General features: G+C 36.6%; 1 protein-coding gene across 4 annotated transcripts in view; it reads left to right on the forward strand.

Moving 5' to 3' along the window:
• Window positions 1-22,177, forward strand: part of NEK4 (NIMA related kinase 4) — an 87,526-nt gene that overhangs the window by 16,588 nt on the left and 48,761 nt on the right. For all 4 annotated transcript variants that reach the window (XM_077129015.1, XM_077129016.1, XM_077129013.1 and 1 more), the window contains exons 6-13: window positions 156-297; window positions 553-957; window positions 5,682-5,831; window positions 6,401-6,550; window positions 7,019-7,085; window positions 8,480-8,589; window positions 9,665-9,753; window positions 19,213-19,418. In XM_077129015.1, coding sequence (XP_076985130.1) covers window positions 156-297; window positions 553-957; window positions 5,682-5,831; window positions 6,401-6,550; window positions 7,019-7,085; window positions 8,480-8,589; window positions 9,665-9,753; window positions 19,213-19,418 — 1,319 coding nt within the window. The remainder of the gene's footprint in view (window positions 1-155; window positions 298-552; window positions 958-5,681; window positions 5,832-6,400; window positions 6,551-7,018; window positions 7,086-8,479; window positions 8,590-9,664; window positions 9,754-19,212; window positions 19,419-22,177) is intronic.

Here is a 22,177-nt window from a genome sequence, read left to right on the forward strand (position 1 = left end):
AGTGTTTTGTAGACTGTCTCCTAGATTTTGAGAAAACAGTTCTGTATAAATGGAGCAGTTCTGTAAGGGAGTGTAATACATACGTGTTTCCACTTATACATAAAAATCCTTAATCCTCACTATGTCAACAACTTTGTATTTTCCTCCTCATGAAGAAAAACCTCCAAACATATTATTAAAAATGGCGACTCTAAATCCAAGCCTATTGCTACAATAGTTTCTGAGATGGCTGAATCAAATAATGAAGCAATCCACCTCCAACCACACTCTTCTGAGGGCTCCAAGACATATGTAGTGGTATGTTTCTTTTTAAATAATACATTTTTATATATTAAAATGATAGCTTACTTAAGGAAGTTATTTTATGTGTAATGAGGATGCTTCTAAGATTTTGTTGTATAATTAATTCTGTATTACAAAGAAAATTGCTGATGAGAAGGATTCATTAAGCCAACTTTAGCCAAAGGGGGCTGTCAAATTGCTCATGAAATCAGTGCTTCATGAAGTTTCAATAACTGGTTCATGTAGTTTCAATAACTTGCTTTCACTCAGGATGAAGACAAATGTTTGTCCCAGGAGAAACCCATAGTCATTGGCTTCTCACAAACATCTGCTAGTCTGAAAGGCCATCCCTGCAAACCGGATATGAGCAGTACTGTAGAGTCATTGGCTACCATCAGCAGGGTAAATATTGACATTGTACCTGCAGAAAGGAAGGACTCTGTGAATGACAGCTTAGTTCAGAAGAATCAACCAAGACTCCTAGATTACTCTAACGAACTGGAAGGTAAATGGAATACTTCTCAAGTGAAGGAGGTGAGGCTGCAAGATAACACTAAGTGCAGTGCTCATTCTGAAAGCCTGATTCCCACCTGGTGCTCTGACACCACCAGGAAAGGGAATAACCCAGCAAAATCTCTGCAGCCCCTAAACAAAGACCGAAAGCCAAAGGACCAGGTATGTGATGGGTGTGAGGTATTGGTTTCAGAGAGGGGAGTGGAAAGACAGTTACAATAGTATTGGTTGTTTGGTTTTGCTGTAGTTCTTGTTTTAGGGAAAATCAGTTATTCTGTATGCCAATTTTAAACATAGAAGAAACAAAAAGAGGACCTGAGGGATTCTTAGATTTGGCATTAGTGTACTAGGCCAAAACATGCTCACTGTATGTATGTACATTTTTTTTCTCTTAAACTTTTTATTTTGAAATAATTTTAAACTTGTAGGACATTTGCAAAAATAATACCCAAATCCCATATAGAGAATGCTAATCTACCCCACCCCCATGATACTGAGATCCACTAATTTTAACATTTTGCCACGTTTGCTCTATCATTCTATCTATCCGTCTATTTACCTATCAGTCAGTCTACATATCTACTAATTTTGTAAACATTTGAGAGATTGTATGCTTCTTGAACACATAATACTACTATCATGTGTATTTCCTAAGAGCAAGGGTATTCACTTATGTAACCAACTTAAATACAGTTATTCCCTCTTACACTTGAAAAGTTAGTGGATTGATCTGGTTCCATAACTTAAGGAAAAAAATATTTTATATGCTGGAACCAAGAGAAAAGGAGGAAGAGAAGAAAAGGAAAGGGCAAAAGGATTTGGGAGGTAAAAATTTGGAAGTGTTTTGATGCTAAGAGACTTTTCTGAGTAAATTATCTTCTGCTTAAACTTGGAAAGAAGCCTAAATTAGGTGAAGCCTGGTAATTGAGGGCTAGAAAGGAAGTGTTGTGTTTCTTTACCTTTTTATATATAAAAGCATATCATTTAAATATATTTAATTTGTATATTGAATATATTTTATGCTTAATATAGCATCTCTTATGTAAATATATAAAAACAAAAAAGTAAGCTTATATTAAATTAAATTTAATATATATGTTTTTATGGAAAAGTACAAGTGTGATGCTCTAGACATTTAAAGGCATTGGACTGGAACCAAAATATAGTCTGTAGCTTTCCCTGGACACTGGAATCTTATACCTTACCTTATAAATAATATTTATGTCTAGCTTCTTCTATTTGACTTTCAAATTACAATTAGGTTTACTTCTTTTTTTTTCATTTTTATTTTAAAAGTATGCATTTCAGTGGGATTTCATATAGTAACAAAATTGTCTGACCACACCATCACTAATTCCAGAACGTTCTCAACACTCCAAATAGGAACCCCCTACCCATTAGCAGTCACTATTCATTCTCTCTTTTCCCTAACCCCTGCAACCACTGTCTCTAAATTTGTCTATTCTGGATATTTCATGTAAATGTAATCATGTAACCATGAACTTTTGTGCCTGCTTCTTTTACTTAGCACAATATTTTCAAGGTTCATCTATGTTGTAGCATGTATCAATATTTCATTCTTTTTTATTGCCAAATCAATTTCATTGTATGTATATACCACATTTCATCTCTCCCTTCATCAGTTGATGGACATTTGAGTTTCCCTTTTTTGACTACTATGAGTAATGCTGCCATGACCATTCATGTACAAAATTTTGTGTGGACATATATTTTCAGTTCTCTTGGGTATACACCTAGCACTAGAATTGCTGGGTCGTATGGTAATGCTATGTTTAACTTTTTGAGGAGCTGCCATATTGTTTTCCAAGGTAACTGCATCATTTTACATTCACACCAGAAGAGTACAGGGGTTATAATTTCTCTGCATCCTTGTGAACACTTGTTATTGTCTGTCATGTTGATCACAGACATATTAAAAGTGGATATGAAATGGTATCTCATTGATTTTCTTTTCCATAACAACTAATGATGCTGAACATCTTTTCATGTGCTTATTGGTCGTTTATATGTCTTCCGTGGAGAATTGTCTATTCAAATCTTTTGCTCATATTTAATTGGTTTATTTATCTTCTCTATTGTTGAGAAGTAAAGTTTTTATATATTGTAGATAAAAGTTCCTTCTCAGATGTATGATTTGCAGTCATTTTTCCCCTTTCTGTGGCTTGTCTTCACTTTCTTTAAGGTATCCTTTGATGCACATAGATTTATATTTTGATGGAGTCTAGTTTTGTCTATTTTTTCTCTTGTTGCTTATGCTTTTGGTGTCATATATAAGAAACTATTGCCAAATCCAAGATCATAAAAATTTATACCTGTGTTTCTTCAGAGTCTTATAATTTTAACTTTTAAATTAAAATGCCTTTTGAATTAATTTTTGTGTCTGGTGTAAGCAGTGGATCCCAACTTCATTCTTTTGCATGTGATTATCCAGTTGTCCCAGCACCTTCATTAAAAAGACTTTTTTCTTTCCCCATTGAATTGTCTTGACACCTTGTCAAAAGTTATTTGACCATAATGTAAGGGTTTATTTCTCAGTTATCAGTTAATGTAGCATTATTCTATATGTCTGTCTTCATTGCTGTATCATATGCCTTGATTACTTTGGCTTTATAGTAAATTTTGAAATTGAGAACTGTGAGTCCTCCAAATTTATTCTTAGTTTTCAAGATTGTTTTAACTTTATTCTTAGTTTTCTGATTGTTCTGAATATTCTGGGTTCTCTGCATTTCCACATGACTTTTAGGATCAGTTTATCAATTTCTGCAAAAAGGCAGCTGGGATTTTGATTGTGATTCTGTTGAATCTGTACATCATTTGGAGAGTTTTGCTATCTTAACAGTATTAAATCTTCCAGTCCATGAACTTGGAATGTCTTTCTATTTATTTAGTTCTTTTAAAAGTTTCTACATTGATATTTTGCAGTTTGCAAGTGTACAAATCTTACACTTCTTTTGTTTAATTTATTCCTAAGTATTTTTTTCCTTATGATGCTATTGTAAGTAGAACTGTTTTCTTATTTCATTTTGGATTGTTCATTGCTAGCGTATAGTGGTTTTTGTGTATTGATTTTATATCCTGCCACCTTGCTGAACTCATGTATTGGTTCTAATAGTGATTTTTTTTGTTCTGTTTTTTTTTTTTAAAGCGGTATCTTAGATTTTTCTTTGTATAAGATCCTGTCATCTTCGACTAGAGATACTTTTTATTTCTTTATTTCTGATCTGGGTCCCTTTAATTTATTTTTCATGCCTAATTGCCTTGGCTAGAACCTCTAGTACAGTGTTGGTGGTGAGAGTAGATAGCCTTGTCTTGTTTCCGATCAAATTCACTTCTTATACCAGGCTTTTAAGCAAACTTTAAAATATATGATTTCATATATAATGTTTCCTTTTCAAGAATATATTTGGTTCATTTCCCAGTGCCTGCCCATGCAAAAATATATATATATGTATATTTATTTATATATATATATATATATATTTGTTTATAAAAGTAAAGCAGCTTTTTTTTCAGGACCATTTAGATCCATGGAGAAACTCCTTAAGTTGTTTTTTCCATCCTTCTTGTGCATATATAAACTTTATTTTGATCCCATACTTAATACCAACATAGAAATATAGATTTATTTCCCTCTCCAGAATTAAATCAATTTGTTGTTGTTTATTTTAGTCTCCTTGCTCCGCTAGTTTGTTATATAATAATATGCTAAAATTTAGTCATGTAATACATATATTTTTTAGTTATTTTATGTCCAATATTAGGTGTTCTCTTTAAAGAACAGATTTACAAATTATTTTACATACTGTCATAATTTCATGTTTTCTAGAGTATCTTAAAATGTTGTCTTAATGCTATTGGTTATTAAAAAGCATTCTTAACTTGTATTAATATTGCATTGTATGCTTTCCTTTCAAAAATATACTACTTGGTGGGCTCAATAAAATCTGTTGATCTAATGATATTCAATTCCCAGGGTCCGTCTACTTGAAAATCTACGTATTTCAATAGTTAAAAATGTTCAAAATAAATTTTACAATTAATAAAATAAATTTTTAATTCACATTTTAATGTTAACATGCATTAATTTCTAAAGCTAGCTATCCAAATAAAATACTAAGTCCCTAGTGATCTTTATAATTAAAAGGTAACTTATTTTCTCATTACTACTGCTAATAATAACCTCCGTTGTTTTGAGCACTTAATATGTGCCAGGCGTAGTCCTAAATATTTTTAGCTTGCCATCTCTCTAATTCTCAAACAATAGTATAAAGTGTACCGGCATCATCCACATTTTATAAATGGAGAAACCAAGTCTCAGAGATTAAGTTTCATGCATATTTTGGTGCATCTGACTCCAAACATTGTGATCTTTTAACTGTGTTTTTAGAATACACCCAAATAACTGATGCTTACTTGGGAAACAGATCTGTCTTAAAATGGATTTCATTTAAAACATGTGTTAGTTTTCTGATTAGAAAACCTATTAAAAGTTATGAAAGTTTCTTTCTTTGTTTTTCCCCTCCTACTTCCCTCCTTTTCCCTTCCTCCCTCCCTTCTTCCTTCCCTCTCACCTTTCCTTCTAATGTCATTAGTTTCAGATTAATAACAAAATGAGTAATTTAATTAAAATATTTATTCTTAATTGAGAAAAGAGAAAAAAGCAGAGTATTTGGATAACTGATGTCAGCATTTTATCTTTGCCTATTGACATTGCAAATAAACATTAATTTTGAGAAAGACTAACTCCACTTCTTGTATTCACTTACAGCTTTTCAAAGTAGGCATGGAGGGTTTGGGCCATTTGAAAGTTCAAGAGGCTGTTTCATCATTCTGTGTTTTTATTGTTTCATTTTATTGTTTTTAAGGATCGAGTTGCTGATAAATGTTTTATAGAAAAACAGAACAAGAGCTACACAGGATTACACCCCCACAGCTCTGGGTCTGAACCCTGCCTGTCTCGACAGCGATGGCAGAAGAGAAGAGAACAGACTGAAAATAGCAGGGGAAAGAGACAGGTTGGCAGAAATCTCCTTGGAATAAGTAATTGTGTTGCTGCTTGGGAATAGACTTTGGGAAGCTCAATTTCTATTTATGATAGTTAACAGTTCCCAAAAAAGGCACATTAAAAGTGCAAGGAGCCTACAGAAAGATGGGTGACAACGCCAAAATGTTAAATACTAGTTTTCAAATATCAATGAGTTGGAAGCACAGTAAGGAATTTATCTTCTCAACAAAGATGGACAGGTCATTTTGAGAGTTAAAGGAACAAGCTAACAACGTAAATCTGAGATCCCCTCTGTGTTATATTGATAAACCGTTTCTTCCTCACCCTCTGCACAAAATCATGCTGACACCTATATCTTGAAGTAATTTTCACAGGCACCCTCTCTGTAAGCTTCTTAAATGGTCATTTACTTTTGACCAGATCTCCCTTTTTAAAAAAATAAACCAATAACAATAATGTTTTGAAGTTTTTGAGAGAAAAATCACTGACTCATTCGGGGTCTTACTGATGGGGGAACTTTGGAGTGACTGTATGTGAAACTGATAATAAAATATCCCCCTTTTAAAAAATTTTTTTAAGTTTCAAGAGGTTGCTCCTCGACTTTTGCCTTCTCTTCCCACTGTTGGAAAAACAGACTTCATGTCAATAAGAAAGGATGCTGAAAACCAAAGTAGAGCAGTCACCGGATCTGTGAGCAGTTCAAGAAGCAGTGAGGTCTCATCATCAAAGGTTTGTGGAAGTATATGATGGATCTTTAAAAACCTTTGTGTAAAACTTTTCAGTTGTAAGATCTGGAGCATGCTGTGAAGTTTTGTATCACATCTTAGCCCTCCTCTTTGTCAAATACCAGGGACAGATGTGTAGAATCTGCCAAAGCTTTTATTGAAAATGGACAAATTTTCAGGCATAGGTAGGATTGGTCATTCCAGTAGATTTGCAGTTAACTAAAGACACCAGAAGAGTACAAGAAACAAATTCCCTATTTGCCCTCTCCAAAATGAGTATTTCCCAGAAATGAGGGCTGTGATCATTCCTAGCCAGTGGCTGTAACTCTGATGTGGACTATTTTCAAATGGGCACATTCTTTTAAAGACTAGTGCAAGGCCTTTTCCTGTAGGGCTGAATGATACTTCAAGCACTAATGGTGTTTTAAGAGTAGTGAGTAAGAATGAAAGTAACTCTGACTTTGTTTTAAAGAATCGACCATTATCAGCAAGAGAGAGGCGGCGACTAAAGCAGTCACAGGAAGAGCTGTTTCCTGCAGGTAAAATTGTCCTCTTTCCCTCACCAATTGGTGATTGTGGCCATGTGGCTTGGTTCTGACTATGAGGTTTTAAGAATTTTTAGGCATCAGTAATCCATTTGGGAGCCAATTTGGAAAAGTTATAGAAAGTTCTTAGTGAAGCCTTAAAAAAAAGTCTGCATAGGTTATTGGATCTGGAACTTATATCACCAGAGGAAGATGATATTAAAAAGAGAGCAAGAGGGATTTGGGTGGCAGTAATTCCTGGGAAATTTCAGATAGGAAACCAAATGAGTATTTAAACCATTTCCATATTCAGTGTCTGCTGATCAGGAAAATGGTCTCCTCTCAGAAGTAGAGAGAGAAAGCCAGGGTGGGGGAAAGATATTGCTCTGGGCTGAGGACTAGGGCCATTCTTATTGCTGTTATTTAAAGATAATATTAGCAGTTTTCATTTATTGAATGCTGACTATGTCTCAAGCATTTTGATAAGCACCGTTAGGGCATTGTCTCATTTCCTACTTAAAGTAACTGTCAAAGATAGGCATGATTATTATCTTCAATTTGCAGTTGAGGAAACAGGCTCAGAGGGGTTAACCATCTTGCCCAAGGTCACAAAACCTCTAGTGCCAAAGCTGGGATTTGAACTGAGGTGTTAGGCAGCAGAGTGGCGGTGTCTGTGTTACTCCTGGGCAGGCTCTTTTATATATATGTGTGTGTGTTTTTTGAGAACTCTTCACACACATACAGTCCATCCGTGGTATGCAATCAGTGGCTCACAATATCATCATACAGTTACGTATTCATCACCATAGTCATTTTTAGAACATTTGCATCACTCTAGAATAAGAAATAAAAAGAAAAAAGAGAAAACTCATACGTCCCATATACCTTACCCCTCCCTGTCACTGACCACTAGTATTTCAATCTACCCAAGTTTTTACCCCTTATCTCCCCGTATTATTTATTTATTTTTGTCTTTTTTTTTTATTCGTCTGTCCATACCCTGGATAAAAGGAGCATCAAACACAAGGTTTTCACATTCGCACAGTCACATTATAAAAGCTATATCATTGTACAGTCATCTTCAAAAAACATGGCTACTGGCACACAGCTCAATAGTTTCAGGTACTTCCCCTTAACCACTCCAATACACCATAAACTAAAAAAGAATATCTATATAATGCGTAAGAATAACCTCCAGGATAACCTCTCAACCCTGTTTGAAATCTCTCAGCCACTGAAACTTTATGTTATCTCATTTCTCTCTTCCTCCTTTAGGTCAAGAAGGCTTTCTCCATCCTAAGGTGCTAGGTCCTGGGTGGCTCTTGCAGGGGGGTTCCATATCCATTTCAAAGCTCTCTACTTGAGAACAGCCCACCAGAAAAAACTGCTGGGGGTTATTGCTTTTACAGGCCCTTCAGTGAGGAGAGATTCTCCGAGTGCAGCAGGGCTAGGAAAACCACAGGAGGAGGGCCGGCCCATCTCTACCCAACAGTTCTCTTCTGACTGCAGCACTGCTCAGGTACATCACTCACTCCTCACAAAGATATGCCTAAATCTGGAAAGCCTAAAACAATAAATCCCATAAGTGCCAGCCTCATTTGTTTCTGGGGCAGAGCTGGCTTAAGTTTCACCTTTTCACTCTTGGATAAGAAAAGGTGCACTCGTTAATAATAATTAAGAGAGTAAATTTTTCAGATGTTTTTGTAAACAAGTACTAGCTTCGCTATCTTAGGTAGTCTTTAAAACAAGACTTCCTAAGGGCTTCCTCTAGGCAATACGTTGCTTATACTGCCACGTTACCTATAAACCCACATGCTGGACCAAATATTGTAGTTGTCACTTGCTACTTATTCCTCAGTTTCCTATTTCCAAGTTAATTTGCTTTTTCTCCTAAAGATGATGTAGTGGCACCATCTGGTGGCTAAATGGGTAATTGCAAGTTTTCCAAATGTTCACCTTTCTGTATAGTAATAACATGGGGAAAATTGTCTATTTTTCTGTATTCTGGTTTCTGACATTATTTATAGGAGCATGTTGTGATTTTACAATAGGACTTACCACCCTTGAAAATAATGAGGATTCATTTCTTTAAAAATATTTATTTAGTTGTTTCACTAATTGAGATAGCTTTCTCCAGCTTCCAAATTTTTAAGGTTTGCGTGTAATCATATTAAGTCATCCTTTAAAGCAATTTGCCAAATAGTTTTGCATATGAGCAGGCTTGGGTTGCCTTGATTTAGGTGGCATTCAATCTAGTTTAAAATGCCAGTAGTACTAATTGGGTAAGCCTCTGCTTGGGAATTGGAAACACCAGAACTAGTTATCCACATTTCCCTGGAAAGGAAATTTCTTCATAGCTGAGGCTCGTCAGGGCCATGTAAAACTTCACCTTGATGCTCCGCAGGCTTCACTTGTGAACTTCATGGTTGATCTGGGCCATCATTTGAGTAAAATAGCTTTAAATTTTTGTATCTGTTAGTTTCTCCTTTTAAATTGCACCTATATTGTATCTAGACATTGCACCAAAGACTGTTACATGTATTATGTTCCAGTTATGTTTTTATGTAGAGTTTGTTTTGCTAAAACATTAATAGGAAAAGAAACAGATCCATTGTCTATATGAGGATGAGATAAGTTCTTCTACAAGTTCAACTGATAAATCAGATGGGGATTCGAGGGAAGGGTAAGTTCTTGTTTTTCTTTCTCTCTTCATAAGCTATTCTGTTTGAACTAATCCCAGACACACATTTTTATAATGTAGTAAAAGGTTGGTGATATATGCTTGAGCTAAAAAGATCTCTTCTAAATGAACACATCTGATTTTCGTTCATAATTCATATAGAATATCTTCTTAGATCTGTGGGCTTATAGTTTTTGTCAGGTTTGGAAAAAATTAGACCGTTATTTTTAAAAATATTTATTCTGCTTCCTCCTCTGCTCCCCTTGGAGGATTCCAATTACATGTATATTAGGTTGCTTAAAGTTGTTCCATAGCTCACTGCTGCTCTGTTAATTTTTTTAAGACTTTTTCCTTCTTTCATTTTTATAGGTTCTATTGCTCTATCTTCAAGTTCACTGATCTTTTCTTCTGCACTGTATAATCTGTAAATGCCATCCTACGTATTTAAAATAGTGTAATTTTTGTTTCTACAAGTGTGATTTAGGTCATTTTTATATCTTCTATGCCTTTCTTTAACATGTTCATGCCTTCCTCTACCTTGGACATATATATTTGTAATTGTTTTAATGTCTTCATCTACTAATTCTGTCACTGTATCACTTTTTGTGCATCTGTTTCTCTTAATTTTTCTTTTCACGATGTGTAGTATTTTCCTACTTTGCATGTCAGATAATTTTTAACTGGTGGCCAGACAGTGGAAATTATACCTTGTTGGGCTCTGGTATTTCTGTAGTCCTTTAAATATTCTTGAGCTTTTGTAACGGGATGCAGTTAAGTTATTTAGAAATGGTTTGATCTTTTCAAAGCTTACTTTTTAAAATAAATAATTAATTAATTAATTTAACATAACATACCAACACAAGCATTCTCACCATATAATCATTCCATTCTTGATATATAATCAGTAACTCACAGTATCATCACGTGGTTGTATGTTCATCATCATGATCATTTCTTAGAACATTTGCATCAATTAAGAAAAAGAAAACAGAAAAAAATTCCTAAGTACCATACCCCTTACCCCTCCCTTCTATTGATCACAGGCATTTCAATCTACTAAATTTATTTTAATATTTGTTCCCCCTATTATTTGTTTATTTTTAATCCATATGGTTTACTCGTCTGTTGATAAGGTGGATAAAAGGAGCATCAGACACAAGGTTTTCACAATCAGCAGTCACATTTCGAAAGCTATGTCTAATCATCTTCAAGAAACATGGCTACTGAAACACAGCTCTGCATTTTCAGGCAGTTCCCTCCAGCCTCTCCATTACACCTTAAGTAAAAAGGTGTATCTATTTAATGCATAAGAATAACCTCCAGGATAACCTCTCAACTCTGGAATCTCTCAGCCGTTGACACTTTATTTTGTCTCGTTTCACTCTTCCCCCTTTCGGTCGAGAAAGTTTTCTCAATCCCTTGATGCTGAATCCCAGCTTATTCTAGGATTTCTGTCCCACGTTGCCAGGAAGGTCCACACCCCTAGGAGTCATGTCCCACATAGAGACAGGGTGGGTAATGAATTTACTTGTCGTGTTGGCTGAGAGAGAGAGGCTACATCTGAACAAAAAAAGAGGTTCTTGGGGGGGACTCTTAGGCCTGATTTTTTTTTTTTAATTAATTAACGGAAAAAAAGAAATTAACCCAACATTTAGAAATCATACCATTCTACATATGCAATCAGTAATTCTTAACATCATCACATAGATGCATGATCATCGTTTCTTAGTACATTTGCATCGGTTTAGAAGAACTAGCAACACAACAGAAAAAGATATAGAATGTTAATATAGAGAAAAAAAATAAAAGTAATAATAATAGTAAAAAAAAAAAAACAACCAGACAGACAAAAACAAACAAACAAAAAAAAATAACAACAACAACAACAAAAAAAACCTATAGCTCAGATGCAGCTTCATTCAGTGTTTTAACATGATTACTTTACAATTAGGTATTATTGTGCTGTCCATTTTTGAGTTTTTGTATCTAGTCCTGTTGCACAGTCTGTATCCCTTCAGCTCCAATTACCCATAATCTTACCCTGTTTCTAACTCCTGCTGGACTCTGTTATCAATGACATATTCCAAGTTTATTCTCGAATGTCAGTTCACATCAGTGGGACCATACAGTATTTGTCCTTTAGTTTTTGGCTAGACTCACTCAGCATAATGTTCTCTAGGTCCATCCATGTTATTACATGCTTCATAAGCTTATCCTGTCTTAAAGCTGCATAATATTCCATCATATGTATATACCACAGTTTGTTTAGCCACTCGTCTGTTGATGGACATTTTGGCTGTTTCCATCTCTTTGCAATTGTAAATAACGCTGCTATAAACATTGGTGTGCAAATGTCCGTTTGTGTCTTTGCCCTTAAGTCCTTTGAGTAGATACCCAGCAATGGTATTACTGGGTCGTATGGCAATTCTATATTCAGCTTTTTGAGGAACCACCAAACTGCCTTCCACAGTGGTTGCACTATTTGACATTCCCACCAACAGTGGATAAGTGTGCCTCTTTCTCCGCATCCTCTCCAGCACTTGTCATTTTCTGTTTTGTTGATAATGGCCATTCTGGTGGGTGTGAGATGATATCTCATTGTGGTTTTGATTTGCATTTCTCTAATGGCCAGGGACATTGAGCATCTCTTCATGTGCCTTTTGGCCATTTGTATTTCCTCTTCTGGTAGGTGTCTGTTCAAGTCTTTTTCCCATTTTGTAATTGGGCTGGCTGTCTTTTTGTTGTTGAGTTGAACAATCTCTTTATAAATTCTGGATACTAGACCTTTATCAGATATATCATTTCCAAATATTGTCTCCCATTGTGTAGGCTGTCTTTCTACTTTCTTGATGAAGTTCTTTGATGCACGAAAGTGTTTAATTTTGAGGAGCTCCCATTTATTTCCTTCTTCAGTGCTCTTGCTTTAGGTTTAAGGTCCATAAAACTGCCTCCAATTGTAAGTTTCATAAGATATCTCCCAACATTTTCCTCTAACTGTTTTATGGTCTTAGACCTAATGTTTAGATCTTTGATCCATTTTGAGTTAACTTTTATATAGGGTGTGAGATATGGGTCTTCTTTCATTCTTTTGCATATGGATATCCAGTTCTCTAGGCACCATTTATTGAAGAGACTGTTCTGTCCCAGGTGAGTTGGCTTGACTGCCTTATCAAAGATCAAGGTCCATAGATGAGAGGGTCTAGATCTGAGCACTCTATTCGATTCCATTGGTCGATATATCTACCTTTATGCCAATACCATGCTGTTTTGACCACTGTGGCTTCATAACATGCCTTAAAGTCAGGCAGCGCGAGACCTCCAGCTTCGTTTTTTTTCCTCAAGATGTTTTTAGCAATTCGGGGCACCCTGCCCTTCCAGATAAATTTGCTTATTGGTTTTTCTATTTCTGAAAAATAAGTTGTTGGGATTTTGATTGGTATTGCATTGAATCTGTAAATCAATTTAGGTAGGATTGACACCTTAACTATATTTAGTCTTCCAATCCATGAACACGGTATGCCCTTCCATCTATTTAGGTCTTCTGTGGTTTCTTTTAACAGTTTTTTTGTAGTTTTCTTTATATGGGTTTTTGTCTCTTTAGTTAAATTTATTCCTAGGTATTTTATTCTTTTAGTTGCAATTGTAAATGGGATTCGTTTCTTGATTTCCCCCTCAGCTTGTTCATTACTAGTGTATAGAAATGCTACAGATTTTTGAATGTTGATCTTGTAACCTGCTACTTTGCTGTACTCATTTATTAGCTCTAGTAGTTTTGTTGTGGATTTTTCCGGGTTTTCGACGTATAGTATCATATCGTCTGCAAACAGTGATAGTTTTACTTCTTCCTTTCCAATTTTGATGCCTTGTATTTCTTTTTCTTGTCTAATTGCTCTGGCTAGAACCTCCAACACGATGTTGAGTAATAGTGGTGATAGTGGACATCCTTGTCTTGTTCCTAATCTTAGGGGGAAAGTTTTCAATTTTTCCCCGTTGAGGATGATATTAGCTGTGGGTTTTTCATATATTCCCTCTATCATTTTAAGGAAGTTCCCTTGTATTCCTATCTTTTGAAGTGTTTTCAACAGGAAAGGATGTTGAATCTTGTCAGATGCCTTCTCTGCATCAATTGAGATGATCATGTGATTTTTCTGCTTTGATTTGTTGATATGGTGTATTACATTAATTGATTTTCTTATGTTGAACCATCCTTGCATACCTGGGATGAATCCTACTTGGTCATGATGTATAATTCTTTTAATATGTTGTTGGATACAATTTGCTAGAATTTTATTGAGGATTTTTGCATCTATATTCATTAGAGAGATTGGCCTGTAGTTTTCTTTTTTTGTAATATCTTTGCCTGGTTTTGGTATGAGGGTGATGTTGGCTTCATAGAATGAATTAGGTAGCTTTCCCTCCACTTCAGTTTTTTTGAAGAGTTTGAGCAGGATTGGCACTAATTCTTTCTGGAATGTTTGGTAGAATTCACATGTGAAGCCGTCTGGTCCTGGACTTATCTTTTGAGGAAGCTTTTGAATGACTGATTCAATTTCTTTACTTGTGATTGGTTTGTTGAGGTCATCTATTTCTTCTTGAGTCAAAGTTGGTTGTTCATGTCTTTCCAGGAACCCGTCCATTTCCTCTAAATTGTTATATTTATTAGCGTAAAGTTGTTCATAGTATCCTGTTATTACCTCCTTTATTTCTGTGAGGTCAGTAGTTATGTCTCCTCTTCCATTTCTGATCTTATTTATTTGCATCCTCTCTCTTCTTCTTTTTGTCAATCTTGATAAGGGCCCATCAATCTTATTGATTTTCTCATAGAACCAACTTCTGGTCTTATTGATTTTCTCTGTTGTTTTCGTGTTTTCAATTTCATTTATTTCTGTTCTAATCTTTGTTATTTCTTTCCTTTTGCTTGCTTTGGGATTAGTTTGCTGTTCTTTCTCCACTTCTTCCAAGTGGACAGTTAATTCCTGAATTTTTGCCTTTTCTTCTTTTCTGATATAGGCATGTAGGGCAATAAATTTCCCTCTTAGCACTGCCTTTGCTGCATCCCATAAGTTTTGATATGTTGTGTTTTCATTTTCATTCGCCTCGAGGTATTTACTAATTTCTCTTGCAATTTCTTCTTTGACCCACTCGTTGTTTAAGAGTGTGTTGTTGCGCCTCCACGTATTTGTGAATTTTCTGGCACTCCGTCTATTATTGATTTCCAACTTCATTCCTTTATGATCCGAGAAAGTGTTGTGTATGATTTCAATCTTTTTAAATTTGTTGAGACTTGCTTTGTGACCCAGCATATGGTCTATCTTTGAGAATGATCCATGAGCACTTGAGGAAAAGGTGTATCCTGCTGTTGTGGGATGTAATGTCCTATAAATGTCTGTTAAGTCTAGCTCATTTATAGTAATATTCAGATTCTCTATTTCTTTATTGATTCTCTGTCTAGATGTTCTGTCCATTGATCAGAGTGGTGAATTGAAGTCTCCAACTATTATGGTATATGTGTCTATTTCCCTTTTCAGTGTTTGCAGTGTATTCTTCACGTATTTTGGGGCATTCTGGTTCAGTGTGTAAATATTTATGATTGTTATGTCTTCTTATTTAATTGTTCCTTTTATTAGTAGATAGTGTCCTTCTTTGCCTCTTTTAACTGTTTTACATTTGAAGTCTAATTTGTTGGTTATTAGTATAGCCACTCCTGCTATTTTCTGGTTGTTATTTGCATGAAATATCTTTTCCCAACCTTTCACTTTCAACCTATGTTTATCTTTGGGTCTCCGATGTGTTTCCTGTAGACAGCATATAGAAGGATCCTGTTTTTTAATCCATTCTGCCAGTCAATGTCTTTTGATTGGGGAATTCAGTCCATTAACATTTAGTGTTATTACTGTTTGGATAATATTTTCCTCTACCATTTTGCCTTTTATATTATATATATCATATCTGATTTTCCTTCTTTCTACACTCTTCTCCATACCTCTCTCTTCTGTCTTTTCGTATCTGACGCTAGTGCTCCCTTTAGTATTTCTTGAAGAGCTGGTCTCTTGGTCACAAATTCTCTCAGCGACTTTTTGTCTGAGAATGTTTTAATTTCTCCCTCATTTTTGAAGGACAACTTTGCTGGATATAGGAGTCTTGGTTGGCAGTTTTTCTCTTTTAGTAATTTAAATATATCATCCCACTGTCTTCTAGCTTCCATGGTTTCTGCTGAGAAATCTACACATAGTCTTATTGGGTTTCCCTTGTATGTGATGGATTGTTTTTCTCTTGCTGCTTTCAAGATCCTCTCTTTCTCTTTGACCTCTGACATTCTAACTAGTAAGTGTCTTGGAGAACGCCTATTTGGGTCTAATCTCTTTGGGGTGCGCTGCACTTCTTGGATCTGTAATTTTAGGTCTTTCATAAGAGTTGGGAAATTTTCAGTGATAATTTCTTCCATTAGTTTTTCTCCTCCTTTTCCCTTCTCTTCTCCTTCTGGGACACCCACAACACATATATTTGTGCGGTTCATATTGTCCTTGAGTTCCCTGATACCCTGTCCAAATTTTTTCATTCTTTTCCCGATAGTTTCTGTTTCTTTTTGGAATTCAGATGTTCCATCCTCCAAATCACTAATTCTATCTTCTGTCTCTTTAAATCTATCATTGTAGGTATCCATTGTTTTTTCCATCTTTTCTACTTTATCCTTCACTTCCATAAGTTCTGTGATTTGTTTTTTCAGTTTTTCTATTTCTTCTTTTTGTTCAGCCCATGTCTTCTTCATGTCCTCCCTCAATTTATCGATTTCGTTTTTGAAGAGGTTTTCCATTTCTGTTTGTATATTCAGCATTAGTTGTCTCAGCTCCTGTATCTCATTTGAACTATTGGTTTGTTCCTTTGACTGGGCCATATTTTCAATATTTTGTGCGTGATCCGTTATCTTCTGCTGGCGTCTGGGCATTTAGTCAGATTTCCCTGGGTGTTGGACCTAACAGGTTGAAAGATTTTTATGTGAAATCTCTAGGTTGTTTTTCTTATCCTGCCCAGTAGGTGGCGCTCGTGGCACACATTTGTCTGCAGGTCCCACCAGTGAAAGGTGCTGTGGGTCCTTTAACTTTGGAAAACTCTCACCGTGGGAGAGGTTCGCCAGCCGAAGCAGCTTGGAAGAGTGCCAGCCAGCCTGGGGGTCCGAACGCGGGGAGGGTCACCGGCCGCCGCAACCTGGGAGAGCACCTGTCTGAATTTCCTAGTCGGCCCAGGGCGCCAAGCGTGGTGGGAGGGCGCCAGCCACCGCGGCCTGGGAGAGTGCACTGTTCCCAGCCGGACCGGGGAGTCACGTGTTTGAAAGGGACCCCCCCGGTCACCGTTCTCCGCGGCCTGGGGATTTCTGATCCAATTCTCTCAGTTGGTCCGGGGGGGCGCACGTGGTGGGGGCGCCAGCCGCTGCATCTTGAGGTGACCGCCTGCCCAATTCTGCCAGCTGGCCCGGGTAGGAGGAAGGGAGGGACTCCGGCTGCTTGCCGCCCCACCTGGGTAAGCCCACGCCCCTCGGCGATCTCACCGGAGCGGGTTCTCTCAGTCCGTCAGCCATTCCAGGATGGGGTACGCTGTCTTTTTGATCTCTTTCGTGACTTCGGGAGCTGTTCTGTATCGTTTCTACTCACCTAGTAGCTGTTCTGGAGGAGGAACTAAGATCTGCACGTCTTACTAAGCCGCCATCTTCTCCGGAAGTCTTAGGCCTGATTTTAAGTAGGCTTAGCCTATCCTTTGCGGTGTTAAGTTTCATATGAACAAACCCCAAGATTGAGGGCTCAGCCTATTGCTTTGGTTGTCTCCATTGCTTGTGAGAATATCAAGAATTCTCCAGTTGGGAAAGTTGAATTTTCCCCCTTTCTTGGCAAGGCTTACTTGTAAGCTTTGTTAGGTGGGACCAGAATAAACTTTAGTGTAATAGGGCTAATTTCATCCTTTTCATTTTTGAATTCTCTTTCGATGTCCTTGTGTTACAAGGTTAAGTGGAACTGAAATTATTCCTGGCCCTGTGTAAACCCTAGAGAGTTTTCTATCTGTTTCCTTTTGTGGATCTTTTCTCTAGGCCAGGTTGTGTCCTCTAATGTGTGTGCTGATCAGCTGAACTTTCAACAGATATCTCTGAAGATTTCTTGAGCTCTCTCTCCGTGCATCTCTCTCCTCTTCACACAGTTTTCTTCTTCCTGGTACTCTTCACTGTGAATTCTAGTCACCTTGACTTCTGTGAATTCTCATTGCTGTTTTAATTCAAGTTAACTGCCCTGCCCAGTTTGGTTTCCCCTTCTTTGCTCTGTGGCTTGGAAACTGCCTTCATGCAGTAAGCTGGGGCAATCATAGGGTTTACTTCATTTGTTTCCAGCCACTCAGATATCATTATACTGTATTGACTGTTGTCCAGTATTTGAAAACCATCGTTGCATGTATTTTGTCTTTTTTGTTGTTGTTCAGATGGGAGATAACATCCGATTCCTGTTACTCCATCATTACTAGAAGTACAATCTACCCTATGAATTTTTAATTTCAGATAACTGTATTTTTTTATTTGTAAAATTTCCACCTCTGTCTTTTTTTGTAGTTTATACTTATTTGATGCAACTTCCTTTCTTTAGGTTGAATATGAGAATATTTTCTTGTATGTCACTGAGCATAGTTATATTTATAATAGATTATAATAGCTGCTTTAAAATCTTATATGCTAATTTCAGCATCTAGGCCATTTAGGGTCAGTCTCTGATACTTATGTTTTGAGATTGGGCCACATTTTCCTGTTTCTTCATATACATAAAGTAATTTCGGGTTATATTCTGAACCTCAGAGAGGATTGTATTCTGGATTTTATAGAGATTCTGGATTCAGATACAGGCCTTAAAAATGTGTTGGGCTTTTTGTTGTTTTTGTTTTCTTTTAGACACAGACTGGACTGAAACTGGACTCAATTTGCAAACTCTGGCACTTGGGTGGCAACTCACGTTTTATTTCATTTGGTTCTTTTATCCTTAGTTAGATTGCTTGGATTCTGTCCCACATATGTATTCTCTAGGGTACAGTTAGTGACTTGAGAAAAATTTATACACAGAATCTGGGATACCCCCTCTGGCTATTTCATTTTCAGTATTCTTCTTTCACTTTCTAGAGGCAATGGTTGTCCTGAACTATCCTTTGGTTCTTCAGGTCAGAAAGATTATGAGTTTTTTATTTTGCATTTAGCTGCCTGTGGCCTGCCTGTATCACTTCCCTTTCAGAATCTGCCTGCAATTTTTGTTTTTTCTCTAGGGCCTTCAAATTAAAAAATAGTTGATTTTTCTATTTTATTCACAATTTATAGTTGTTATTTGAGGAAAGGTCAATCTGTAGGAACTTATTTGGTCATTTTGAAGCAGAAAATTTTTAATGGAAAATTCTCAAGAAGCCAATTAAATAACAAGAGGAAATTTTTTCTTTTTTTAGGAAATGTCATACAAATGAAATGAGTGACTTGGTACAATTGATGACTCAGACCCTGAAACTGGACTCTAAAGAGAGCTGTGAAGATCTCCCAGTACCAAATCCATTATCAGAGTTCAGACTTCATCAGAAATATCGAGATACACTGATGCTACATGGGAAAGTTGCAGAAGAGGCAGCAGAGCTCCATTTTAAAGAGCTGCCTTCAGGTGATCAGTTTACTTTATTGCAGCAAATAGGAGGAAAATGTGTATTTATTGGAGAAATATGTAAAAAAAAAAGTCTCAAATCGTTTTTTAAAACTTTTTAATTATTTCTAGACATCTCATAAAAGGTATATCTTGTTTTATGCAGCACATATTTCTGAAAAGTCACATGAAAATTGATTTTTTCAAAAAAACCTTTTTATTATGAAATATAACATATACAAAAAGTAAAAAAAAAAATAATAATAAAAAGGAGCAATAATTTTCAGAGTACATTTTAACAAAAACACTCAGAATACATTTCAAAGTTTGGTATGGGTTACCATTCCACAACTTCCATCTAGCTGCTCCGAAACACTGGAGGCCAAAAGAAACGTCAGTATTGTGATTCAGTAGCCATACTTTTCTGTTAAATCCTCTCATCTCTATTACAACTCCTCCTATCCTACTCCTAATCTGTAGGAGTCTTTGAGGTATGCCCATTCTAAGTTTTTCATTTGAAAAGAGGTATTGACCGTATAGAGTAGGGGGATGGAATTGTTTGATATTGTTGGAAAGGCTGGCCCCTCTGAGTTTCAAGACTTATCTGTCCTAGGAACTCTTTGAAGGTTAAGGAAAGTAAACTTAGTGCATGAGATTTTTGTATAGTCTTTGTTAGAGCTGTAGGTGTTCTTTAGGGTTAACAGCAATGATGTTGGTTGGGGGTTGGCAAACCATGGCAATTAGCAATATCTAGCTGAAGCTTTCATAAGAATAGCCTCTCAGTTCCATTTGAGCTATCTTAACCAATGATACCTTATTTTGTTACATTTCTTTTCCATCTTTTGGTCCTGAAGGTATTGTCGATTCCATGGTGCCAGGGCTAGGCTCATCCTTGGCAGTCATGTCCCATACTTTCAAGGAGACTTTCACCCCTGGCTGTCCTGTCCCATGTCAAGGGGAGGGTAATAAATTTTCTTTCAGACTCGGGGTTAGAGAGAGAGGCCACATCTGAGCAACAAAAGAAGCTTCCTGGAAGTGACTCTTAGGCATAATTATAAGTAGTCTTAGCTTCTTCATTACAGAAACGAGTTTCTTATGGTCAGTCTTCAAATTCAAGGGGTATCCTATTTTCTTGAGAGTCCCTAATGTTTGAGACAGTACCATGGGTTTCCCATATGGGAAAATGTAATAGTTCCATATTTTTTTTCCATTTCCACAAGGGACTCCACAGATAATTTGTAATTATCAGCCCACCATGGTTTAGACACCAGTGTGTCTGTATATTACATTAAGCCATACAGAATTATAAGGCCTCATTCCCGTTCTGGTTTCCATGCATTTAGGTTGTTAAAACGAGCTGTCCAGGCAGGTTGATGTAGGTCATGTGTTGCATTAAATTAGGTTCTAGACAAAATAAATTTCCCTGCCTTTGGTCTCATGCAATAAGTGTAGCTCTAGAATACATAACACTATCATCCTTTGCCCTGTATTCTGATTTACCTTACTCCTTATCAGATCAGCTTTGTTTTTATCTCTAATTGAAGACTGATCTTTTTTTTATTATATAATATAACATATATACAAAGCAAAGAAATAAAAAAGCAGTAGTTTTCAAAGCACTCTTCAAAAAGTGGTTGCAGGATAGATCCCAGAGTTTGTCATGGGCTACCATACGATCCTCTCATATTTCCCTTCTAGCTCCTGCAGACTATAGGAGACTAGAAGGCTTAAATACTTTTTTTTTTAAAACTCTGCCTGCTGAGCCACTATGGCCCACATAAATACTTTATCATCACAATCGACTTTTTTTTTTCCCTTCTGTTTTTGTGAACAATAACATGTACAAAAAAGCTATAAATTTCCAAGCACAACACCACAGTTAGTTGTAGAACATATTTCAGACTTTAACATGGGTTACAATTTCACAATTTTGGGTTTTTACTTCTAGCTGCTCTAAAATACTGGAGACTAAAAGAGATATCAATTTAATGATTCAGCATTCATATTCATTTGTTGAGTCCTAGCTTCTGTGTATAACTCTACCATCACCTTTGATCTTTCCATACCTCTCATTGGGGTTGTTTGGGCTATGGCAATTCTAAATTTTTTATATTGGAAGGGTTTGTCACTAATATGGGGTAGGAAGATGAAAGTGTCTGATGTTCTGGAGAGGCTGGGCTAGTTTTCAGGATTTATTTGGACCAGGAACCCATCTGGAGGTTGTAGATTTCTGGAAAGTTACTCTAGTGCCTGGAACACTTGTGTAATCTTATAAATTGCCCTAGGTGTTCTTTAGGATTGGCTGGAGTGGTCCTGGTTGGGGGTTGGCAGATTATGATAGGTAGCAAAGTCTACCTAAAGCTTGCATAAGAGCAACCTCCAGAGTAGCCTCTCGACTCTATTTGAACTCTCTCTGCCACTGATACTTTATTAATTACACTTCTTTTCCCCCATTTGATCAGGATGTAATTGTTGATCCCATAGTGCCAGGTCTGGATTCATCCCTGGAAGCCTTCTCCCATGTTGCCAGGGAGACTTTCACCCCTGGATGTCATGTCCCACATAGTGGGGAGAGCAATGATTTCACTTGCAGAGTTGGGCTTAGAGAGACTGAGGCCACATCTGAGCAACAACAGAGGTCCTCCAGAGGTAACTCTTAGGCATGCCTATAGGTAATCTAAGCTTCTATGCTACCTACAGAAGCTTCGCAAGAGTAAGCCTCATGATCGAGGGCACGGTGTAGGTGAATTGAGTGTCTCCAAAGTTTGACACAGTATCAG

This window comes from Tamandua tetradactyla, chromosome 15, assembly GCF_023851605.1.
Source record: "Tamandua tetradactyla isolate mTamTet1 chromosome 15, mTamTet1.pri, whole genome shotgun sequence".
In the NCBI taxonomy this organism is placed as follows: domain Eukaryota; kingdom Metazoa; phylum Chordata; class Mammalia; order Pilosa; family Myrmecophagidae; genus Tamandua; species Tamandua tetradactyla.